Here is a 25,835-nt window from a genome sequence, read left to right on the forward strand (position 1 = left end):
AAGAAGAAGAAGAAGAAGAAGAAGAAGAAGAAGAAGAAGAAGAAGAAAGAAAGAAAGAGAAAGGAAGGAAGGAAGGAAGGAAGGAAGGAAGGGAGGAAGGAAATACATAGTAATCATAACTTTGAATGTGAATGGGATGATCTCACCCATAAAATGGAAGTGGATAGCAGATGGATTAGAAAACAGAATCCAACAATATGTTGTTTTCAAGAAACAGATTTGAAACACAGGTTTAAAATTGGGGTCTGGCACAGAATCTATTGTACTGCAGCTGAGGTAAAAAAAGGCAGAGACATCAAACATGAACTTAGACAAAGCAAAAGCAAAAATAGACCTAATAAAAAGACATAAGCAGGGAAACTACGTTTTGTTAAAAGGTACCATAGACAATGAAATAACAAAAGATTTACAGCAAATTTCTCTGATAAAGACCTAATTTTTCAAATATATAGTGAACTGAGTCAAATATATATATATAACTAAAAACCATTCCCTAACTGATAAATGGTCAAAGGATATGAACACATAGCTTTTAGAAGAATTCAAAACTATCTATATTCACATAAAATGCTCTAAATCACTACTGATTAAAAAAAAACAACTTTGAGGTACCATCTCTTACATATGAGATTGGTTAACATGACAGAAAAGGTAAATGATAATTTCCAGAGTGGATGTGGAAAAAAATAGGGACACTAATGCACTGCTGGTGGGATTGTGAATTGGTATAATCATTCTGGAAAACCATTTGGAACTATACTTAAAGGGCTATAAAACTAAATGCCCTTTGATTCAGCAATTCTACAACTAGGTCTATATACCAAATATATCAAAGAAAAGGGAAAAAGAAAATATTTATAGCAACTCTTTTGTGGTATCAAAGAGTTAGAAATTCAGGTTTTCTGAAATCCAGGTTTTCTGAAAAGATTGATATGAATTGATCACAGTGAAATGAACCAAACCAGGAGATCATTGTACATAGCAACAGCAATATTGGAATGATGATCAATTTTGAAAGACTTAGCTACTCTGATAAATACAATAATTCAAGACAATTCTGAAGGAGTCATAATGAAAAACACTATCCACTGTGCCAGAAAGAGACAGAGAGAAAAAGAGAGAGACAGAGAGAGAGAAAGAGAGAGACAGACAGACAGACAGGGACAGAGAGAGACAGAGAGAGACACACACACACAGACACACACAGAGACAGAGAGAGAGACAGAGGGAGAGACAGAGAGAGTCAGAGACAGACAGAGACAGACACAGAGACAGAGAAAACAGAGAAAGAGAGAGATGATAAACTTTGAGTGAAAATTGAATTATAATTTTTTCACTTTATTTTTCTTGCTTTCTCATTACATGGTCAATATGGAAATATTTTTTGCACAATTTTACAAGTGTAATTTATTTCATATTGCTTGCCTTCTCAATAGGTGGGGGAGAGGTTGGAGGTAGGGAAAGAATTTGCAATTCAAAATATTAAAAAATGATAAAAATAAAGATAAATTAAAAAAAATTTTGACACGGGGTCCATAGGTTTTCTCAGACCAAAAAGGGATTCGATGACAAAAAAGGTTTAAGGACCCTTTTTCACATATCTAAACATGAACTCATAATCTTTCCTACGAAACCCTCCCCTCTTCCAAACTTTTCTATTACCCTCTAAGCTACCACAATTATTCCAGTGTTTCAAGTTCATAATTGTGGCATTACCTCGGCTCCTTACTTTCCCTCACTCCACATATCCAATCAGTTTCACTTTCTCTCCACATAGCTTCCACCTTGATTCAGGTTCTCATGACCTCTTAGTTATATTATTGCAACAGCCTCTTTAATTTTTTCCCTGCCTTGTCTCACCATTATATTCCATCTGACAAACTTCTGCCAAAGTAATTTTCCTTAACTGCAGATCTGATCACATCTTCCCATTCAATCAAATCCACCAGCTTCCTATTGCTTTTAGGAAAAATATGAACTCAGCTCTTTATCTTTTAAATCCCTAAACTGCATGGTCCCAAACTACCTTGCCAGCCCATCAGACATTATCCTCATGATGGAAATTTGCTTTCCTTCTGTTTTTTACTCATGAAATTCTCTTTTCCATTTCTATGCCTTAGAATTGGCTGTCCTACACTCCTGGGAATGTACTCCCTCCCTACATGTACCTCATAGAGTATCATTCTTTCTTTATGAGTTATGTATATAAATCTACACACACATGTATAATTTTTATATTCATCATGCATATATTTTCATTTGTACTTGTTGATTCCCCCATTAGAATATAAATTCATCATGTTTAGGAAATTTGAAAGTTATTTGTGTCTGTTTCCCAGTGCCTAGAACAGTGTCTGGTATATGGTAGGAGCTCAATAAGTACTTATGGATTAATTAATCAACAGGTAGGAAGATCTGGATAGAGAGAAGGTAGAGAAAAAGGAAATATGACTAATCAAGCAAATAGTGAAAAGATATTCATTCTTAGTTACCTGTCCTTATTTTTCTTTTCAGAAAGTCTTTTAAAAATCACTTTTCTGAGATGAATTCTCTCTATATGCATCTTTTTTGGGCAACTCTTCCTTTCTCCCTTAGTGGTATTATTTTCATTTGTCACTTTAGAATTTTATTCTTGGGAGCTTCTGAAATTTCCTGGGTTAACTTCCTTTGTAGAAATTTTAAGCCACAGAATCATACATATCAGAACTCTGTGCTGCTTTCCCTGAGCATAGGGTGCATGTCAGGCTATATCTGCTTTCCTCTTTGTCTATCACCAATTATAAGATGGAGCAGTCACCTCTCTCAAGTTTGCCATAATTTAACTGAAGCAACTAGTTCCTCCTTGTTTGTAAGAATATGTATTTTCCTTGCCATTCCTTTCACCTTTGGAATAATGAAATTAAATTCTTGAGTTAATGATATTAGCTGCTCTGCTTTTGATGGGAGAGCTATGGAAGATATCCAGATAACTAGATCACCTAACCATTGCATCATGTCTCTGCACCAGGATTATGATGTTTTCCTTCTGTCCAAGTAGTCTGAAATATATTTCTATGACAATATCAGTCCATTTTCCTCTCTTCTGTCATACACCCAAATGTTCCACCATGCTTTTGCATTCTTATTTCTAGATTTTCTCACTTGAACTTATCTTTACAATATATGATATCTTTTTGTCCTTATCTATTTGGTTTCTTTTTTGTCAATAACAAAATCTTATATTTTATTTAGCTCTTCAACCATTCTCCATTGATTGATACATTCCCGATTCTTCTTTCTTGTATTATGATAGAACTGTAGAATACTAGAACTAAAAAGGATATAAAAAATCACTTAGTACACTACCTTCATTTTAATGGTAGAAATACTGAAACCATTCAGTTTTTATTCAGTGTAGCTTCTTCCTCTTCTTTTTTAATACCTATACTTTCAATTTTTTTAGGTTATACATGTTCAATCATGCAAAACTTATTACCATATTAGTCATGTTGTAAGAGAAGACACAGACCCAGAGGGGAAAAAACCCATGAAAAAATACAGAAAGTGAAAAATAGTGTACTTTGATCTGCATTCAGACTCCATCAGTTCTTTCTCTGGAGCCGGATAGCATTATTTATCATGAGTTCTTTGGAATTGTCTTGGATTATTGTATTGCTGAGAATAGCGAAATCTTGGTTTCTTTTAAATAAGACATACCCTTCCTGATCAATATTCAAACCATCCCATATCTCAATGATACCAGTGAATATCATCTGCTTCTTTGTGATAGGATCTCAAGTCTACTTTGCTTGCTAACTGTATTTCATAATTCAAACATAGACACCTGGGACAATGTATTTTATCATTGGTTCCTATCTTGGATTTGTTTTCTGTGAATTACTGTGCCCTCTATGTTATTCTTGTTCCTACAGTATAGCTACTCCCTATGGTATGGTCTGTGTAGGTAGTGCACCTCTCTGCTGACCTTCTCTGGCTTTTGAATAGCTTTGCTAGATTCTAGTCAAATATATTTTAATACCCCTTTAAGCTAATGTTGCATCATCTGTATGACACAATCACTCTAGTTAGGCATAATATATTTTGAAATCTTTTTTTTTTTAAGCAATCGGGATTAAGTAACTTGCTCAAGGTTACACGGCCAGTTATTTCTGGGTGTGGTGCTGAGTATCTGAGCCCAGATTTGATCCTCAGGTCATCCTGCCACTGGAGCCAATGTTCTTACTCGCTGAGCCACCTGGCCACCCCTATATTTTGAAATCTTTTTGGTTTTGAATCCATGTAGTCACAATTTTTGGCACATTGCTTAATAAGTTCTTGCTGACTTGATCCATAGTTTCTTACTCTATCAACAGAATCACTTTTTAAAGTATAGTTCACAAACCCAAATGCCCCTCTCAAGATGTCTTTTTCAAAAAACAGCCATTTGTTTCTCAGATCTTTCTCATTCTTATGAATTAAACCTTTGCCTTTAATTGATAGTCATGATGAAAGTACCATGTGTGTTCATAGGATTTTCAAGTACTTGCACAGAACTTAATACTCATTAGGAGTATTTTATGTTGGTTTTGGTAGCTTAATTCACCCCCACATGGGTCATTAGATAAGTTCAGGAGTTAACAGATTTGACAAATAATTGGAGGGTTTCCATAACATCCTGAATATGTAATTAATTAAAGGAGCTATCTAGGGGTTGGGGAGGCTGTAGGAATGCATACAAATAAGTATAATACTGCAATGCCAAGCAAAGGCAACTTGCCAAGGTCCAAAATACAAGCATAGGTACTCTCCATTTTATTCAGTGAAAAATTAAGAACAGAGAAAATCAAAATATAGCATCATTCAAAATACAGCATTTACCAAGTGTAATTCAATCAAGTACTACCCCACCCCTGGACATTACATTCATTTAATCAATCACAAAGTCCCTCTTCTAAATACTACTCCAACCCTAGGCTGTACATTCATTTAGTCCATCACAAAGCCCCTCTTCTCAAATGGAGATTAGTTTCCAATCATAAATAAAGTACATTCATTTGTTCAATCATAGAGCACAAAAAACGTCAAAAGTTCCCCACCCTTGGATCACAATTGAATCTACCCCAGAGTTACAACAAGCTTAAGCACAGCATTTAATACCCAAAGAGAGGTCTTTTCTTCATCTTGTCCTGAAGCAAGTTCTCGGCAATCTTTGTTCCTGGGGAGACAAACTTAGCAAGGCCACAAAATACATTGCCAGTGTCTTCATTAATTCATTCTCTGTCTGCAGAACAGTCCTAGGACCCCTGAAAACATTAGCAAAACCCTCTTCCAGGTTTTCTGTAAACATACAACAAGAAAATCCTTCTTCAGGGCTTCTGAACCAACAGCAAGGTACCAGAACCCCTGCAACAACAGCACTGTCCTTCACCAGTGGGCACAATTCACTCTCTGTCTGCAGAACAGTCTCAGGAGCTCTGAACCAACAACAAGGTTCCAAGACCTCTGCAATAACAGGACTGTCTTTCACCAGTGAACATATCTGCAAAACAACATCAAAACAGACAGACAAAGTACCAGCATAACAGCCATGTCTCCTCAGTCCTTGGCAGCTCTGGGTGGCAGCTCTCAAAAGTCCTGGGCAATTCAAACCGGCCCTCAGCAATTCTCTCAGTCTCTGCCTCCAAGATGCTGCTTCCAAAAAGTTCTCCTGCCTCTCTCTTTTCTTGCTTCTCTCTAAATTTACGTCACCAGCTCCTCCCAGTTCAGCACTCTCTTTTCACATCAACAAGTCCATCCCACAAGTGGGATTCACAAGCTCTGGGTTTTAACACAATCAAACCAAAAACCAAGCCAATACAGGGGGATCTTTAAATTCCATTACTATTACAAAAACCAAGTAGGTTGTGACATGGGCAAAAGAAAAAGGCAAAGTGCTCACTTTAAAAATGCTTTTTAATGAAATTATTATTATTATTTAACAAACTCCACATGAGGGAAGGTTGCCAGATCTCAGGGAATATATGATGGCTATCTGAAACATCTATCCCTGAAGTTGGAAACCATATTTCTTTCTTTTGTGACATTCTTTGCTGATGGCTGATGGCTCAGTAACCCTTTAGAAGACTGAGTATGTGCTCAGGTTCCTTATTATGAACCTTCTTATCTCCTTCCCTCTTTTTTTCTGCTCTTCTTCTCCAAAAATTGCACTGATCACCCTTTTGGTATTAGTAATAGATTCCCCAATGCTGTCTCAGGTTTGCAGGTTGAAGCTAAGAGTAGTTTTCCTCCTGTGTAGACTAGGCCTGGGAATTTCCCTCATAAGCATTTTATTTCTCAAGCAACAAATTCTTTTAGGAATTGTACTTTGGTTCTTAGTTCATTTTGGGTCTCCTAAAACTACCTGGAATGCCAAGAGGATTGTAGAACAGATAATATAATTCTACTGTGACTTTGTTATCCTAGAGGCCCCAGAATCAACCTGTGACTACGATATTCAGCACCAGAGACAGCTCATAGCTGATAGCTCCTAACTAAAGGAACTGCGTTGAATAAGACCATGCTTGGACCACTGTCTTTTGTATATGTGCATTTGTCAGTTTATTAAATATAGAACTGCTCCTTATGGGGAGAGGAAAAGGCTAAGCTAATTCATTCAATGCTAAGACATTTCAGGGAATTGGATCATTGGAGGAATAAAGTCATAGCTCTTACAATATTCTAAACTAAAAGCAAAAAGAAAATCCCATTTCTACTCATTCATATATTTATTCACCATCCATTCAGTCGCAAAAATTGCATGCCCAAAACACATGTTTGACCATGTCACTATTCTGCTTAAAATGCTTAGTGGCTCCCTATTGTCTCAGTTGTTAGAGATTTCTCCACATCCATCAAGAATACTGACCTGTATTTATATAGTACTTTAGGTTACTTGGCATATATTTTGTATTTATTTATCTGGTACATATTGATTTTCTTTAGTAGAATATATGTTTTTGGAATGCAAGGGCTGTTTTCATTTTTTGTCTTTGGATCCCCAGCAGTGGTGCTTGGCATATAATAGATTGCTAATAAATACTTGTTGAATTAAGATTGAAAAACAGCAAAAAAGAAAAGCAAATTGCATTAGATCTGAAAAATATATACTCCTGCTTGTATCCCGTGAGGATATAGGATAGGATGAGTCAAGGGCAGTCATTATTGTGCTTTAGCATCAGAAGGAAAGAAAGGACATTCTGAACACCCACAACAAGCAGTTCTTGCTTCTTTTTGTTTTGCTTTTAGGGCTTATTTTACACTTTGCCAACAAGTTTGTTTATTATCCCAGTACCAAGCAACAAGGTAGAGCAATGGATAGAAAACTGGACTCAGAGTCAAGAAGCCCTGAGTTTGCATACAGCCTTGGACACTATGCCTCAGTTTCTTCATCTGAAAAGTGAGGGAACTGGGCTCGATAGCCTCCAAGGTCCCTTCCAACTCAAAATCTATGTTCCAACATACTACTAAGATGCTAGGCATGCTTCCTTCAGAAATCTGAGATTCAAAGTTTATTTATAGACAGAGTTATGACAAGTATATTTTGCTCATAAATAAACTAATAAAAGATTCTCAGAGAAAAACAGGGAGGTAGGAAGAGAGAGTTCATAATAAGAAACCTGAGCAGGTACTCAGTCTTTTGAAGGGTTACTGAACTGTCTGCCAAGCAAGAATGTCATAGAAGAAAGAAGGCTGACTTCCAACTTTAGGTATAGATGTTTTTCTTGGCAATTACAGAAACACACATTTTAACTTTAAGGCACATTTAATGCATCAATTCAACTAGGAAAAATAAGTAAAAGTAATACAATGAAATGTTGGTGGGGTTATGAAGGAACAAAGCCATGTTCTTCAGCTGGGCACTACATGTTGATTCAGTCTTTTAGAGAAGAGAATAATGAGATTCGAATAAAGATAAGGGTGTTCATCTGGCAGCATAGTATAGTGACTAAAAGAGAGCTGGCCCCAGATTCAGAGCGGTCTGGGTCCAAGTTCTGCCTCTGACACATATTAACAGTCTCGATGCTGGGCAAGTCACTTAACTGCTCAGTGTCTCAGTCAATTCTCTCAGACTATTAGTTGCAGAATTATTTCCTATCTGCAATAGTAGAGGAGGTGTCCTCAGCAGGGATCTCCCTACCCTCATGAAATCACAGTTCAGTACCCTAAACCACCAAGCACATATTTATAAAATGTTTTCTAGTTTATAAAGCACTTTTCTCACAGCAACCTCACAAGGTAGGGAATTGCCTCATTATTGTTCTTGATTTACAAATGAGCAAACCAATGCTCAGAAAGGTTAAATGTCTTACCTGAGGTTGCACAGCCCTGAACACAGCTTTTACAATCCTAAGTCTGGTGTTCTTTTAATGGCGATACACTTCCTCATAGAATATTAGAGCTGAAAGGCACTCTAGAGGTTATATAGTTAAAACTTCTTATTTTATAAGATGAAGAAACTGAGGCTTATCCTCCCTCCTTGTCAAGATTGTGTCCCACCCAAGTCAGAAATATGTAAAAAGAATTGCAAGAAAAACTCTAATCCTTTGACCTGGTAAATCCACTTTGAGAAATTCCCTACAAACTCCCCAAAGAAAAAAAATGTAAAACACATAAAAAGATGTTGATAAAAGTGTCAGTTATCATGGTGAAAAAGTTGGAAAAAATCCAAAATTCCTATGTCCAACAGAGGGAATGGTTAAGAAAACCCTGGCATATGAACACAAAAGAGTAATGTGTAGTTATTAGAAATTTTAATTGTGTGGATTGTGTCAATATTTGAAAAGGTATGATAAAATGTTAAAAAAAAGAATACAAATATATATATAAACACTAATCATAACTAAATAAAAATTTATTTTGTACATTGAATTAGGAAGAGTTTCAAGAAGTATAGTGTCTAGTATATCTAGTTTTCTTTTGTACATGTTTTTTTATGAGAAAAGTTATACATTTAAAAAACTCAAATCTTCAAATTGTGAAAATAATGCTAATATCAGATTATCTTACAGTGACATTGATCTAACCTCCTTAAAACTGAGCAATAAAAATTCTAATGTTACATTGGAGGCCATTTTGGCAATGTGTAGCTGCTAAATCCTTCCCTCACCTTCTCCTTTAACCAAGGTATCCATGAAATAACAGAGCAATTCAATCATTTAGAATATTTAAAGATGCTAAGAGGTCCCTCAGTGATATTCTCTGGGTTTGGCAGGTGGCTAAAAAGCTTTGCCTTTGTAAGTCATTTTCAAGAAACAACTGTCATGTTAGTAGGTTTTGTACCATAAAATAACACTTAACAGCATCCATAAGTTACTTTCAAATGACTGTAATTGCTCAGAGTAATAAACATAGTTAGCGTGATACAGACAACTCAATCATCCATGCAATGAGGATTGGGATGTGCCAAGAGTACATAATCAAAAATCTTTTATGCTATATTTGCCTTTGTAATGCATTGTGGCTTTTTTATATTTCTATCCCTCATTATATTTCTCCTAGTTTACATTAAAAAGAAATATATGGAACACAAAACTAAGGGAAGCTAATGGAGGAAGAACACAAAAGACTGGCTTGGTTCAAACAATCAGTCAATAAGCATTGTTGTGTCCCCTATCTATATTCCCTGAGGGTACAAAGTTAAAAAGAAAATCTCTGCCCTTTAGAAGTTTCCATTCTACTGAAGGAAACAACATATACACAAATAAGTCAACAAAAAAATATATATATAAGCTATTTTTTTTAAATGGGAGGGGAGAGGTACAGGCAACAGGGGTCAGGAAAGGCTTCATATAGAAGGTAGCACTTGAACTGATTTCTGGTGGAAGGTAGGGATTCTAAGTGGCGGACTTGAGGAGGGAAATTTTTCTAGGTAGAGGGGATAGTGAAGACAGTTTTATAAGAGTAGTGGTCAAGAGCGATCTGAGGCTGGTGACAAATGCTGATGTTGATAAAAACTCATTCTGAGATCTTATTTCAATGTACAACAATGAATCCATTGACATGGATATTCCATTGTTGAGGTTAGGAAGGGGGGGGTGCATTCCAAGAATGTGTGGGTAGTGTGTTTAAAGGTAGAGAGCTGGGCAATGGAATGTAGGTTAGTTTGACTGGAATAGAAAATGTGTATAGGAGAGCAATGTGAAAAATACTGGAAATATTAGCAATTCCAAAATTTAGGAATTCTCAGTAGGAGTTATATTGTGGAAGGTTGTCAATGCTAGGTTGAAGATTTTTAAATTTTATATTAGAGACAACCATGAACCACCAAAGATTCCAAAATAGCAGGGAAAAATGGACAGGTCTACACTTTGGAAATATCTACCTGGCAGTTATATGGAAGCTGGATTAATATGGAATTAATTAAGCTAATAGAATCAAGGAGACCAATAAGAAGAATTGCCTAGGGTCACAAAGCTACTAAATGGTGAAACTGTGATTTGAATTCATGTCTCCTGTCTCCAATTCCTTAATTCTTTTCTCTACAACATGCTGTCTCTGTAGTCAAAGAAGTAAACTCTCTTGATTTTGGCTTAAAGAGATTTCTCTAGAGTCATTCTTGATCTAGACAAATTTGGCTAAATTCCCACCTTAACATGGGAATTTCAATCCTTTCCTTCTCAATCTGTAAATTGTTGCAAATAAAGAAAACATAGGGACACTGATTCTGTAGGTGCTTGGTTCAAATTATAGGTAGTAAATTGTGAATGTGACATCTAAGGCTGATAGTTTGAATCCAGTTTGGGGAAAGTGTTTTTTTTAAACCCTCAGAGAATTTACTGAAATTTTGATAATATCCCTAGTATTATATTCAAGGATAAATAACTTGTTCCTATATCAACTTGTTTTGGGAGAATGTAAGCCAATTGGGTGATGTTTCTGGTATGATGCAGTAGGTTATGAAAAATATAGGCTTCCTAGCCCAAGGCTCTTTTTGTAAATGGGTGATATGCTTACAAATAGTTCCAATGAAGTTCCTGCAGCCACAATCAGAGAAGCTTCTCTAACTTACCATATTTTCCTCCCCCTCTTCCATTCTCCTGAACACTTAAATAAAAATTCCTCATCACTTTACTGGAGTGCAAACTACCCCAGAGTGTCCCATTAGTTTTCCAAAGAAAAGACAAAATGCCCATGTTCTCAAAAATCCAGCTTTTAAAAGTTTGAATTTTTTTTTCTCTTTTACAAAATTGAGCTATGACTTAATATTACCATTTCCTGCTGGGTATTGTAGCCATAGGACTGAACTCCAATGGACCAGCTGCTCTGTTCTAAATGTTTGTGCTTCAGGCCCTTCTTTGGTTTTCAGATCTCAGAATGAGGGTTGTCTCTCTGATTTGCCAATGCTTGGCCCTGGTGCAGTTTGTCGTCCTTCATCTGCTGTAGTTGTTAGCCAAGCAAATCTTTTATGCTTCACAGGCAGGCCTTTATACCAAAAATCGCATGAAGTAATCAATGTTTTGTCATTAACTTTTTTAAAAAATTAAATTGGTTTGTTTATTTACTTTTAGTTTATAACATTCAGTTCCACAGTCCCTTGAGTTTCAAATTTTCTCCCCCTCCTTCTCTTCCCTCCCCCCTATCATGGCAACCTGCACTCAAATATAGGATCTGTAAATATCTTCACATTAATCATTAGTCAGGTTGTAAAGAAGGATTATAACTGATGGAATGATCAGTGGGAAATAGGAAACAAAACAAGACAAGAAAAAGAAACACAGCAAGTAGTTTGTTTTACTCTGCATTCAGACTCCGCATCTCTTTCTCTGGATGTGGATATCTCTTTCGATCGAGTCTTTTGGAGTTGTCTTATAACCTTACAGTGCAGAGAGGAGCCCAGTCTATCAAGGTTACTCGTCACACATATGCTGTGTCTATAATTGTGTACCGAGTTCTCCTGGTTCTGCTCTTCTCGCTCAGCATCAGTTTATATAAGTTTCTCCAGGTTATTATGAAGTCCATCTGCTCCTCATTTCTTATAGCACAGTAGTATTCCATTACATTCATATATCACAACTTGTTCAGCCATTCCCCAATTGATGGGCATCCCCCCTTGTTTTCTAATTCTTTGCCACCACAAAAAGAGCTGCTATAAATATTTTTGTACATACGGGTCCTCCCACTTCTCTGATCTCTTTGGGATACAACCCTAGAAGTGATATGTCACTAACTTTAAAAAAATTTATAATTAACTGATAATTTTATGGGTCCTCCTCCCACTTCTCTGATCTCTTGGGATAAAACCCTAGAAGTGATATGTCATTAACTTAAAAAAAATTTATAATTAACTGATAATTTTGCATTTAACACAATAGTATCACAGAATCATAGAACTGTTATAGATGGAATGACCATCTGATCCAATCCATATCTGTAACATATAGTTAAGTAAGTAGATTATCTAGCTCTGCTTGAAGTAGTTAGTTATCTATCTTTACTTGAAGACCTCTAAAGAGGGAGAACCTACTACTTCTTGAGGCATCACATTCCACTTTTGGACAGCTCTAATTATTAGGGGCAGCTAGGTGTTGCAGTGGATATAGCACTGTGCTCAAAATTAGGAAGGCTCATCTTCCTGAGTTCAAATCTGACCTCAGACATTTTCTAGCTGTGTGACCCTGAACAAGTCATTTAACCCTGTTTGCCTCAGTTCCTCATCTGTAAAATGAGCTGGGAAAGGAAATGGCAATCCACTCCAGTATTTTTTGCCAAGAAAACCCCAAATGGGGCCACAAATAGTCAGACACAACTGAAAAACAACTGAATAAAAACAAAAGAATTTATTAGGAGATTCTTCCTGATCTCAAGCCTAAAGGTGCCTCTTTATAATTCCTAATCATTGCCGCTATTGCCACCTCCTGAGACAAAACCCGTCTAATTCCTCTTCCATGGAAGTACGTGGAAGACATTTATCGTGTTATCTCCCAGCCCTGTCACTGAGCCTTCTTGTTTCCAAGACTAACATCCCCAGGGTCTTTATTTGATCCAATATGATATCATCTTGGTTGAATTCTTTTGGGGTCTCCCCACTTACAATTATCTGTTTTAAACTGAGATGCCCAGAACTGAACACAGAACTTTAGACATGGTCTGACTAAAATAGGAATGAATGAATTAACATTATCTATGTTGTAGTGGGTAAGATAGAAGGGATGAGAGAGTAGTCAGAGCAGAAGTCACAGATTGTGAAATAACTGAGGGGTGGAGAGAATAGAGATCACAAGGAGGATAAGGAACAAGGCAAGGGAATGGAAGACATAAGGTAAAATAAGGAATTTCAGAACGCATGGATATAGAAGTGGACCACTTGTGGGTGATGGCAAGATGATGGCATAGGATAAGATAAAGGAATTTCAGAATTTGTTAACATGGAAATAAAACCACTTGTGGGGTGATGGCAAGATGAAGGGTATGACTATCTCTATGTGTATCTAAGGTATAGTGAGGAAGTAGGTTGTGAAGATTGAGTGGACTGAGGAATTAGGAAATTAAGGTATCAGAGAAGCATCAATATTTATTTTCAAGTCCCTTAATATTAGAGGAGAAATTGGAATAGACAGACTATGAGCCAGGGACTGAACTCCCTGAGAAAGGAGGGAGAATGTCCTAGGAGTTTGAAAGATAATGACCTCTTTGTATACAGTAACAGCAATATTGTCAAGATAATCAACTGTGAAAGACTTAGCTAGTCTGATTAATGATCCAAGATAATTCCAAAGGACTCATGATGAAAAAAATGCTATCTCCTTCCAGAGAGAACTGATGAACTCTGACTGCAAATTGAAATATAATTTTTTCACTTTCTTTTCTTTCTTTTTTGCAATATGCCAATATGGAAATGTTTTGCATGATTTCACATGTATAATTGATATACCACTTGCCTTCTCAATGGGTGAGGAAATGGTTGGTAGGAGGGAGAGAATTTGGAACTCAAAATTAAAAAAAAAAAGGATGTCCAAAATAAATTAATAATAAATGTAAAAAACTTTAAAAAGGTAAATGTTTCTCTCAATCATAGAAAAAGATAATGGCCATAAGCATCTGGAATGGGTGATAAATCTGGATAATGTGAAGCTCAAAGGAGATTAGTGATAGTAGTAGAGGGAGAATCTGAAGGTGGCATTGGGGAATTTGGTTTGCACATGGCTAGTCAAAGGTTCAGAATCACTTAGATGGAGACAGTATAAGAGGACAGGAATATGGTAACTATTAAAGAAACGAGTCCAGGAAGAATATCAGTCACTGGAGAGAGGTCTGTTGATGGCAAGGGGTTAAACTGTGCCAGGTTGTTCTTTTAGGTCCAACCTTGTGGCAGGTGGTGATGTGTCCTTTGAGGCTCCTGGAGGATCACTTCACAGCATGCAGGAGCATGTGCAGATATGAACAGGAACTCAGGAGGTGTGAGGTGGCAGTGTGAGGTAAGGTCAATGCTGGAGAAGACCCAGAAGTGGGGAGGTAGGTGGTGGAGTCTTACCCCAGCTTTGGATGTATCTGGCCTGCAGGGATTTGCACTATTTCTCTTACTCTATTATTTAGATTACAGTCAGACCACACTTATCATTTCCTGATCTCATTCTGTCTTTGACTATTTCTACTCCTTTGTTCATAACACTCCTACTTCTAATCTTTGTGAGCAGAAATCTTTCTTTTGTTCCAGGGCCCAGCTCAGAGGCTAACTTCTCTAGGAAACATTCAGTAATTCAGTTCTCCACCTAGCTGAAAGTGGTCCTTTCCTTTTAAATATTCATATAGTACCTCTCCTTTGGATTTACCAGGGTGTCAGCTGGTAGTTTAATAGATAACACATGTGATTATAGATCCCCAAATCCTGGGTTCCAGACTGGTTTTATTTGTAAGCTATTCAAGGCCAAGACCTATTTTTTTGTCTTTGTGTTTCCAGTAGCTAGCACAGTGAAGGTGCTTAACAAATCATTGTTAAATTGAATTGGATGATCCCATTTGAATTTGTATTATAATTATTTACTTCTACGTCTTATCTTTCTTCATAAACTTCTTGATGGCAGAGACCATCTTATTTCATCTTTATATTCTTAGCAACTAGCACAGTCTAGTAAACATTAATATATTTAGGATTCTTGTTGAATCAAGATGGTTTATACCTCAAACAGCAGCCTTACAATAATCATTACATGTCATATCATCTTCCCACCTTTCTTATGGCAATTCTATGAGATTGGCTATGCAAATTGTCCCATTTTAAAAGCAAAGAAACAATCTCTGAGATGATAAGTGATTTGACCAGTCATATAGTTAATGAAAAATGGAACTGAGACTTAGACCCAGGTATTTTAAGTCCAGTTCTTTCTATTAGGTCATACTATTTCACCATTTTATCTTCTAATCAAACGCTGAAAGAGACAGGTGGATCATCAAACACCTCTGTTTAGGCTTACTTGTCAATCAATGGCTCTGCTCCCATATTGTTGGGAGTTCCTCCTGCTGAATCCAACTACTGTCTCAATACTTAAACCTGAATGACATAGTCAAGCAAATTTGTTTAACTAGAAAAAGGAAATATATAGGATTTTTTAAAAAAGAGAAGTCACAAACTTTCTAGGCATATTTCCATATTAACCATAAGCTTCAACCTTCTAACCAAAGCTTTCTTCCCAAATGGAGTTCTAACAGATTACCTTAGGTTCTTCCTTATTGTGGCCTTAGTGCCCAGGGTTGTGAGCTTGGGAAACACAGGGCTTAAGACTTGTCACTCATAAAGTCTTTGGGATATGCATCCTAAAGCTGAGTATTTGAGGCTGCTCCTCTTGCAGATAGCAGAAAGCAGTATCAGGAATCTTAGCTATTGCTGCAGCCTCCAAAGATACTGGAAGTTCAGGAATCATACAGTTACAGATGGGTACCTTTCTCCTGAGAATGCGAGAAGACTCTGAATCAAGTCCCTGCCCAGGCCCAAATACTTCCATTTGATACTGGGTTTCCATAGGAGATGAGGGATCATGATAATCATCCTAATTCTAGCTCTCTACACATGTGGCTGCCGTTCTTCCTCTTTTTTCTTTCACACCTATGTACCACATGCTTATTCTTCAACATGACCACTGCCCAATGTAACCTGAGTTCTCAGGGAGTTGGGTCATCAATTGTATTGCCTTGCCAGTGCCTTATTCCAGGGGAGTACCCCTGCTTTGGGTGTGATTATAGACATGGCCTCTCAAAGTAAGGAGTTACAACATTAGTTTCTCAAAGTATGCTTGCAATTAATTCCTCTAGCTAGGTATCTATTCTTTATGGCTTACAGCTATCAGGCTTCCTGACCTTCCTTTGGAGACATTTGCTAGGGCTCTGAGCTGGAGCTATCCTTTAGGTGTTCTGTATCAGTTCATTCTGTTGGACTATTCCCCTAATCTATGAAATTAGAAGCATTTCCTTCACTCTTGGGTTCCTTCTTAGGTAAAAAGTGAGTTTTAGGACTTGGCTCACCTATAACTTCCTCTTCTCTTACATGTCTAATTCAACCAGGAAACTTTTGTGACAAGTATGGAATGTCTATGTAACTCAGACAGGTTTGGGCAGATTTTGAGTTTTTGGCATTCTGAAGAACTGTTTGATCACTGTAGTCTGCGTAGCTAAGAAATCTCAGCCATCCTGGAAGCTGGCAGTGGGCAAATATGCTGAGTGTTTTCTTAGGGTTACACATAGGTGGCCAAAACTATCAATTAAAAAAAATACAACCTCAAAGAACAGGCAGTAATATTAAGGATTGTCTATGAGAAAACTATCTTAGCGGGGACGCCTTAAACTGCTGACAGGAAGATAACAGGAACTTGTTTAAGTCTGGGCAAATGTTATTTTTGTACAGGCAAGCCCTAAGTAACAATAGATTCACATTTTTTAAAAAAGCACTCTAATATTTACATAACACTTTCCTCACAATCCTGTGAGGTAGGTAGTATAAATATAATTATACCTCCCCCACACACATATAATTATGTTTTACAGATCAGGAAGCTGAGGTGAAATGACAACTAAGGTCACAAGACTAGGAACTATAGAATAGAGAGCTTGAATCCAGACCTTCTAAATCCCGCATTTAACACCACAGCACATTATCATTCTGAGAGGTGACATGTCTATTTTCAAAATGAGCACTTGGTAAACAGAAAGACATATTTATAGATTTAATTATCATCCATTTCTTAAGGGCCCTGAGAGACCAACTTTTGATAACTATGACCTACTTCCCATTGATATAGCCAAGGAATTAGTGGAAGAATAAATAGTAGATTGTAGTGCAGGGGTTTTTAACCTGGATTCCATGAACTTAAAAAACATTTTTTTAAAAATTTGATTTTTTCCCAATTGCCTATAAAAACAATTTTTAACATTTCTTTTAAAAAATTTTTGAGTTAGAAATTCTCACCCTTCTGCCTCCCTGCCCCCTCATTGGGAAAGCAGCCAATTTTCTATAGCTTATATATATGCAGTTATATGATACATATTTTCATATTAGACATATTGTGAAAGAAAACAGACGAAAAAAACCAAACCCAAACCAAAAAAGAAAGTGAAGAATAGTATGCTTTGATCTACGTTCAAACTTCATTCATTCTTTCTTTGGAAGTGGATAGCATTTTTTAAAAACTATGAGTCTTTTTGGAATTTTCTTGGATCATTGTATTGCTGAGAATAGCTAAACCAGTCACAATTGATCATTGTACAATATTACTATCCTATGTAAAATGGTCTCCTCATTCTGTTTACTTCACTTTGCATCAGTTCATGTAAATCTTTCCAAGTTTTCTGAAATCATCCTGCTCAACATTTCTCATAGCACAATAGTAGTATAGCATAATAGCATAGTACAATCCTTGTTCACAAGTACACAACTTGTTCATTCATTCCCCAATTGATGGGTATCCCCTCAATGTCCAATTCTCTGCCACCACTAAAAGAGCTACTATAAATATTTTTGTACAAATAGGTTCTTCCCCCTTCCCCCTCCCCTTATTTTATCTCTTTGGGATGCAGACCTAGTAGTGGTATTACTGGGTCAAAGGGTATGTATGCACAGTTTTATAGCCCTTTGGGTATAGATCAGAACTGCTCTCAAGAATGATCAGATCAGTTCACAACTCTACCAACTGTGCATTAGTGTCCCAATTTTCCCACATCCCCTCCAAAACTTATAATTTTCCTTTTCTGTCATATTATTTAATATGATAATGTGAGGTGGTACTTCAGAGTTGTTTTAATTTACATTTCTCTAATTAATAGTAATATAGAGCATTTTTATATGACTATAGAGAGCTTTCATTTCTTCACCTGAAAAGTATCTGCTCATGTCTTTTTACCACTTACCAACTGGGGAATGACTTGTAGTCTTATAAATTTGACTCAATTCTCTATATACTTTAGAAATGAGGCCTTTATCAGAGACACTGACTATAAAAATTGTTCCCCAGCTTTCTGTTTTCCTTCCAATTTTGGTAATATTGGCTTCATTTGTGCAACCCCTTTTTAATTTAATGTAATCAAAAGTATCCATTTTACATCTTGTAACATTCCCTATCTCTTGTTTGGTCATAAACATTTTTTCCCATAGATCTGACAGGTAAACTATTCCTAATTTGCTTCCCTAATTTGGCTATGGTATAACCCTTTATATTTAAATTATATACACATTTTGACCTTATCTTGGCATACAATGTGAGATGTTGGTCTATACCTAGTTTCTGCCAAATTTTCCCAGTTTTCCCAATGGTTTTTGTCAAATAATGAGTTCTTGTCCCCAAAGCTGGGATCTTTACATTTATCAAATGCTAAATTACTATGGTCATTTACTAATGTGTATTGCATACCGAATTTATTCCACTGATCCATCACTCTGTTTCTTAGCCAGTGTCAGATAGTTTTGATAATTACTGCTTTACAATGCAATATGAGATCTGGCATGGCTAGGTCACCTTCCTCCATGTTTTTTTTTTCATTAATTCCCTTTATATTCTTGATCTTTTGTTCTTCCAGATGAAGTTTGTTAATATTTTTCTAGCTCTATAAAATAATTTTTGGTAGTTTGATTGGTACAACACTGAATAAGTAAATTAAATTAGGTAGAATTGTCATTTTTATTATACTGGCTTGGCCTACCCATGAGCAATTAATATTTTTCCAATTGTTTAGGTCTAATTTGTTGTCTAATTGAAAAATGTTTTGTAATTGTATTTTTATAGTTCCTGGATTTGTATTGGCAGGTAGATTATCAAATGTTTTATATTATCTTTAGTTACTTAAATGGAATTTCTCTTTCTGTCTCTTCCAGTCTCTGTTAGACTTTGTTGGCAATACATAGAAATGTAATTATTTATGTGAGTTAATTTTATATACTACAACTTTGCTAATGTTATTAATTATTTCAACTAGATTTTTGGTTGATTCTCTAGAATTCTTTATGTGTTCCATTATTTGATTTGCAAAAATTTATAGTTTTGTTTCCTTGTTGCCTTTCTAATTCCTTCCATTTTTCTTCTCTTACTGCTATAGCTAATATTTCTAGTACAATATTATATAACTGTAGTGATAATGGGCATCCTTGCTTTACCCTGATATTATTGGGAAGGCTTTGAGCTTATCCTCATTACAGATAATGCTTGCTGATGGTTTTAGATAGATACTATGAATTTTTATAATTATCTTTCAATATAATTGGTTTCCTTTGTACATGCATAAATATATTTTGTTTTACACTTTAAAAACAAAATTCTGATGTATCCATAGACTTCCCCAGATTTCCAAGGGATTCATGACACAAAAAAAGGCTAAGAACTCTTGTTCTAGTGGAAAAGAAATTATAACTGGAGACATTCAGATCTAGCCATTAGCTGTGGGACATTAGGCAATTCACTTCTTAAGACCTCATTTTCTTCATCTATAAAGTAGAGCAGATGAATTCATTGATCTTCAGCTTCCCTTTTACCTGTAACATTCTATGATTCTGGTAATGTTGCAGTGAAATGAAGATTATGCTGGTTGAGTGAGAAGAGTACAGAATTTGTAGTGAAAAGATCTGAGTTTTACCCTTAGCTCTGTCACTTAGTACCAATACCACTTTATTTCTCTGGACCTCTTATCTGTAAAAAGTAAAGGAGTTTGACAAGATAATCTCCAATGTGCTTTATAGCTCCAAATCCTATGATCAGTCATGGATTTCCTTCTGTGTTTTGGTAGTTACCAACCCCAACTCAACTCTATGCCCTTCCCCATCCCATGACTATACCAGCGACTCCCCTTTAAGCATTACTCAATACTCAGTGGCTTTCCCTATGACCCCAGTCCTGATGGGAAAGTCTATTAATTTAAGCTTACATAAAATGCTAATTTAATCATAAAAAATCAATAAAAAAGAACCTTTTACAGCAGTAAATGAAATATCTCTCATCTCATATAGACGTAGTACCTGCTGTCTGGGGTCTAACCATATGGGGTCACATTAATTTGAGTCCAAGAAAATGAATATTCTATTCATGAAATACAGTTGTACAGAGTGCAGGATAATCTTACTTTTGAAAATACCCAAGATAGAAATAACAGAAGTCTATTGAAATCATCTCCTGCTACTAAACCTGTAAGACTTAATTGACTTTTATGTGTTATTATCTTGGGACTTGCAAAATGAATAATTCTAAGTGATTTTAACTCCATGAGGAGAAAACTGTGATTTAAAAACACTTCTTGGTGTTTATTAGTTTTTTTTTTCCAAGCTCTGTTCTCTGGGATATAAAGTGAGATTTTTTATACTCCATCTGTTCCACCTGACCTATATTTACTTACAGGAAGCCACCTCTTGTTACACAAACAGGTTTATTCTTTTATATTATGCCATAATTAATGAAGCATGCAGAACCTCTCAATTACAGTGCACCTATAAGAGTAATAACCTTACCCCTTCCTGCCAGGTAGGCATATAATCATCACAGACCACCAGACCTACAACAGTAGCCATACTATTTCTAATAGGAACTATAACTTTATGTACTTTAAAGAATCCAGTTAAGTCAAGGAACTCAATTAACATGTCTTCCTGCAGATTGCACATACTTTTTTCCTCTCTGTCATTCCCATTCTTTCACTTATTTTCCATCTCTCCCTCTCTAGTGGCTCATTTCTTACTGCCTACAAACATGTCTGTATCTCCTCTGTCCTTAAAAAGCCTTCATTTGACCCTTCCATTCCCACTATTGTCCTATATCTCTTCTGCTTTTTTTTAATAGCTAAACTATAGCTAAAAGGTGGTCTACAATAGGTACCTCCACTTGCCTCTCATTCTTTTCTTAACCCCTCAAATTGTAGCCTCCAACCTTATTGTTCCACTGAAGCTGCTCTCTCCAAATTTACAAATAATCTACAAATTGCTAAATCCAGCGGCCTTTTCTCAATTGTCATTTACTTTGACCTGTCTATAACTTTTGACACTGTTGACTACTCTTTCCTCCTGGATACTCTCTTTTCTCTAGGGTTTCAGGGGACCCCTCTCTCCTGGTTTTCCTCCTACTTTTCTGATCTCTTTCCTTTTCACTGGATCCTCCTCCACATCATGTCCTGTACCTGTAGGTGTCCCTCAGGGTTCTGTTATGAGTCCTCTTTTCTTCCACTTGGTGATTTCATCATGTCCCATGCATTTAATTGCCATCTCGAAGCTGATGATTCTCAAATCAACTTTTCTTTCTCCAGTCTCTCTGTTGAACTCTAATCTAGACTCTCCCAACTGTCTTTCAGACATCTCAAGCTAAATACGAGTAGATATTTCAAATTCAATATATCCAAAAGAGAATTTGTTATCTTCACCCCTAAACTCTCTCTGCTTCTTACTTTACTTATTACTTTAGAGGACAACCCCCCTCCTAGTCATTCAGGCCCATAACCTAGAAGTCATACTAGATTCTTCAACTTATACAAATTATACAAGCTATTGCCAAGGCCTGAAGATTTTACCTTTGCAACATCTCTTGAATGCTTCCCCCTTCTCTTCTCTGATACTACCACCACTCTAGTGCAGGCTTTCATCACCTCATGCCTTGAGTTTTGCAGTAGCATGCTCATGTGTCTGTCTGCCTCAAGTCTCTACCCATTGCAGTCCATCCTCCTTTCAGCTACCAAAGTGATTTTTCTAAAATGTAGGTCTAATCATGTCACACCCACTACCTCCTCCTTCTCCCTTTGCCCCTCGGTAAACTCCAGTGAATTCTAGGAGCAAATTCAAATGCTCTGTTTGGCACTCAAAGCTCTTTACTACCTAGTGCCTTCCTACCTTTCTGGTCTTCTTACACCTTATTCCCTCCCACATACTTTTTGATCCAGTGATACTTGACCTCCTGGCTGTTCCACGAACAAGACATTCCATTTGTTGTCTTTGGGCATGTCTCTCCCCCATGCCTCCCATGCTTCCCCTCCCCTGCTCTACCTACTGACATCACTGGCTTCCTCTAAGTCTCTACTAACAACCCACCATCCATAGGAAACCTTCACCAACCCTTCTAATTCCAGTACCTTCCCTCTATTAAATATTCCTTATTTGTCCTTGCTTTGCATATATTCATTTGTGTATCCTCTCCCCTATTAGATTGTAAGCTCTTTGAGGGCAGGGACTGTCTGTTGCTTCTTTTTGTATCCCACACACTCGGAACTTAATAAATGTTTATTGATTGATTGATCACATGCTCACAAAATCTGTCTATAAATAAAAAATAATACAATCATCATCATCATATAACAGATCTTACTTAGTGCTTTGAGGTTTGTAAAGCACTTTACATAGGTTATTTTCCTCGATCTTTACAACAATTCTGTGAGGTAGGTTCTATTATTACTCCCATTGTACAGATGAAATAACTGGGACTCAAGAAGATCATGTGACTTGCCCAAGGTCATACAAGTAGTAAGTGTCAGGGACACTTTGAACTTATGTCCTCTGACTACAGAGACAATGACAATTGTATCTTACTGCCTCCCATCTTAAGTGATTAGCTCAGGATCACAGAGCTGGTAAATATTTGAGGTGGAAGGAAAGAAGATAGCAAAGAGATACAGACCAAGTCCTTACTGTGTGGCAAGCACTGTGCTAAATAAACACTTTACAATCCCTGTAACAACTCTGAGGTAGGTGTGATTATTATCCCCATTTTATAGTTGAGGAAAGTGAAACAGACAGAGATTAAGTACCATGGTCAGGGTCCAGCCGCTGCCAGGTAGCTGAGGCTGGACTTGAACTTCCTGATTCTAGCTCTATCCACTGTACCACCTAGTTACAGAGGTGGGATTCAAACCCAGATTTTCCTGACTTCGAGTCAAATGTTCTATCCTCTGTCCTACACTGATTCAAACAAATTCAGGTCAGTGTTAGAAGGTAGATGGCACTAAAGATTTTCATAGAAAGGAAAAAGGAAGCTTACGTGTACTGGATGTTGGCTTGTTGTAAGAAGGCTAACAGGATTTGAGAGCCATTTTGGGGAATATGGACATCGGTAACCGTTCCTTCCGAGACATAGGAGATGCTGCTGGGCTGCCATAGGTCCACCTGTAGTGCAGGAACTAACCTGTAATTCATATTCAATGTAGGTGGGGAAAAATCCATGTCACAATGTCAAACAAGTATCTTGTTTATATATAACAACAAACAAAACATTCAATTTAGACATTGTCCTTGGATCAGAGGCTAAAGCCCTTAAAAAATTTTTTTTAAAGAAATTTCAGCCTGTGAGATATTTCAACCCCTGAGGCTAATTGTTTAATAGGTTCCAAATTATGTCATGTTATATTATGGCATCTAAGTGGTGCAGTAGATAGCTGTGTGATCCTGGGCAGGTCACTTCACCCAGTTTGCTTCAGTTTTCTCATCTGTAAAATGAGTTGGAGAAGGAAATGGCAAACCAACTTCAGTATCTTTGTCAAGAAAACCCCAAATAGGGTTATGGAGAGTTGAACATGACTGAACAAAAATAAGAAATTATATAATCTTCATAAAATAGTTAATCATAACATGGTAATATCTTTAAGACTGGGATCCTGAGGCTACATGATAAATGTTAAAGAAAAATAGTTTTTTGTAAAAACAGGTGATGACTTGAAAATGTTTCTTCAACTTTAAAGTAGTGGGAAATAATAACCCTCTTTATTTTGCAAAGAGTTCATTCCTTAGATCATGTTCAATGTAAGCAAAATTGTGAAGCAGACAAATATTTCTTTTCTTTTCCCTCTTCAGCTGCCTGGTCAGATTCTCAAGGCAGATCTTGATCTCTGCTAAAATATAAGTTAATAGGACTTTAGGTGTTATACCTCTCCTAGGGATATTTCTATTTTTAGGGTACTCCCAAAAACTGAAAACCCTTTAAGATCCAAGGAAATTAATCTTTACTAATGACATTTCAGTTTGAGAAGGGAAATATTATGGACAGAAATAGCCTTCCTCTAACTCAAGTTGCATAATATTTAACTGCCTTTGTGAAGCCAATGAATTGATTCACTCAAATTATTAATTTAACAATCATAGAAAATCACAGAATTGTAGGCCTTGAAGAAATTTTTGCAAGATTATTTGGTCCATCTGATAGTTTTGGATGGAAATGCATCTAAGACCAAATCTATCTTAGTCTATTATAGATATAATAATTATAGCTATTGTTTTTTATTATTATCTCTTTTTTTTTAACATTTTTTTTTAAAGCAATCAGGGTTAAGTAACTTGCTCAAGGTTACGTGGCCAGTTATTTCTGGGTGTGGTGCTAAGTATCAGTGCCCGGATTTGATCCCCAGGTCATCCCGACACTGGAGCCAGTGCTCTTACTCACTGTGCTACCTGGCTGTCCCCCCCCCCTTTTTTTTTTTAACATTCTTAAAGGAGGAAATCCCATAATATTCCTATGTAGTTTATCTTTCTACATAAAAATTTTCAGAAAAGTTTTCTGAATACATATAATATTTCAAATATTTTAAGATCACATCATGATTTCATGTTTTTTATTCTTTTCATCACTGAAAAAAATTGATTTCTGGCATATGATAATTGAATGCTAAAAATTAAATTCTACCTCAGATTTTTCATTTTTGAGTGAAGTAATCACAATACACTTTATCTTTCCTTTCATATTCCTTTTTCTAGCCCTTTAATCATCTTAGTGACTCTTCTCTAAATTCATCTCAATGAGTTGGATTTTTTAATATAAATATATGGATTGTTTTCAATAATGGGCAATGGATTCTAGGAAGTAATAGTTGTGATCATACTTAAATTCAAATAGAAAGAAGAAAAATGGTGCTAAAGTTGGTGAAAAGCTCTTAGTTTTCAAAGTAAGATGAACCTACAATAGAGGACCAAGTCTGTTGATTCACTTAATAAATATTTATTAAGAACTTGAAATAGGCGTGACTAGAACCAAGGGAGATATAAAACTAAGTGAGACACTGTTCCTAACTCAAGGAGTTTATGATCTGGTATATCATTAAGTTCTTTTTAATCTCTATGACAGAAGCTTATTAAACATACAAAACGTGTAATGTGATCTTGGAGAAGGTTGCCTGCTGGTTGGGCTAAAGCGGGTGTGGGAACTCTTCAGCCTCAAGGCCACATATAGCCTTCTAGGTCCTTGGATGTAGCCTTTTGACTGAGTCCAAGTTTTATAGAACAAATCCTTTTATTAAGGGAATTTGTTCTGTGAAGTTTGGATTCAGTCAAAGGGCCGCACTTGAAGACCTAGAGGGCCACGTATAGCCTAGAGGTTTCAGGTTCTCCACCCCTGAGCTAAAGGCTTACTGTGTTTCCCTCCCTTAATTGTCCAAAAGAGAGATCTTTG

At 36.4% G+C, this 25,835-nt stretch overlaps 1 protein-coding gene across 4 annotated transcripts in view; it reads right to left on the reverse strand.

Moving 5' to 3' along the window:
- The window catches only part of CPA6 (carboxypeptidase A6), a 378,150-nt gene that overhangs the window by 105,340 nt on the left and 246,975 nt on the right, over window positions 1-25,835 (reverse strand). For 3 of the 4 annotated variants that reach the window (XM_069100081.1, XM_069100079.1, XM_069100080.1), the window contains one exon: window positions 23,439-23,563. In XM_069100081.1, the coding sequence (XP_068956182.1) occupies window positions 23,439-23,563 (125 nt within the window). Of the gene's footprint in view, window positions 1-23,438; window positions 23,583-25,835 lie in introns of all 4 variants that reach the window. The other variant, XM_069100082.1, reaches the window with a different exon arrangement.

The sequence above is a fragment of the Petaurus breviceps genome, unplaced genomic scaffold (assembly GCF_028583685.1).
Source record: "Petaurus breviceps papuanus isolate PSGF00001 unplaced genomic scaffold, PetGlider_PUasm1.0 38, whole genome shotgun sequence".
NCBI classification, from domain to species: domain Eukaryota; kingdom Metazoa; phylum Chordata; class Mammalia; order Diprotodontia; family Petauridae; genus Petaurus; species Petaurus breviceps.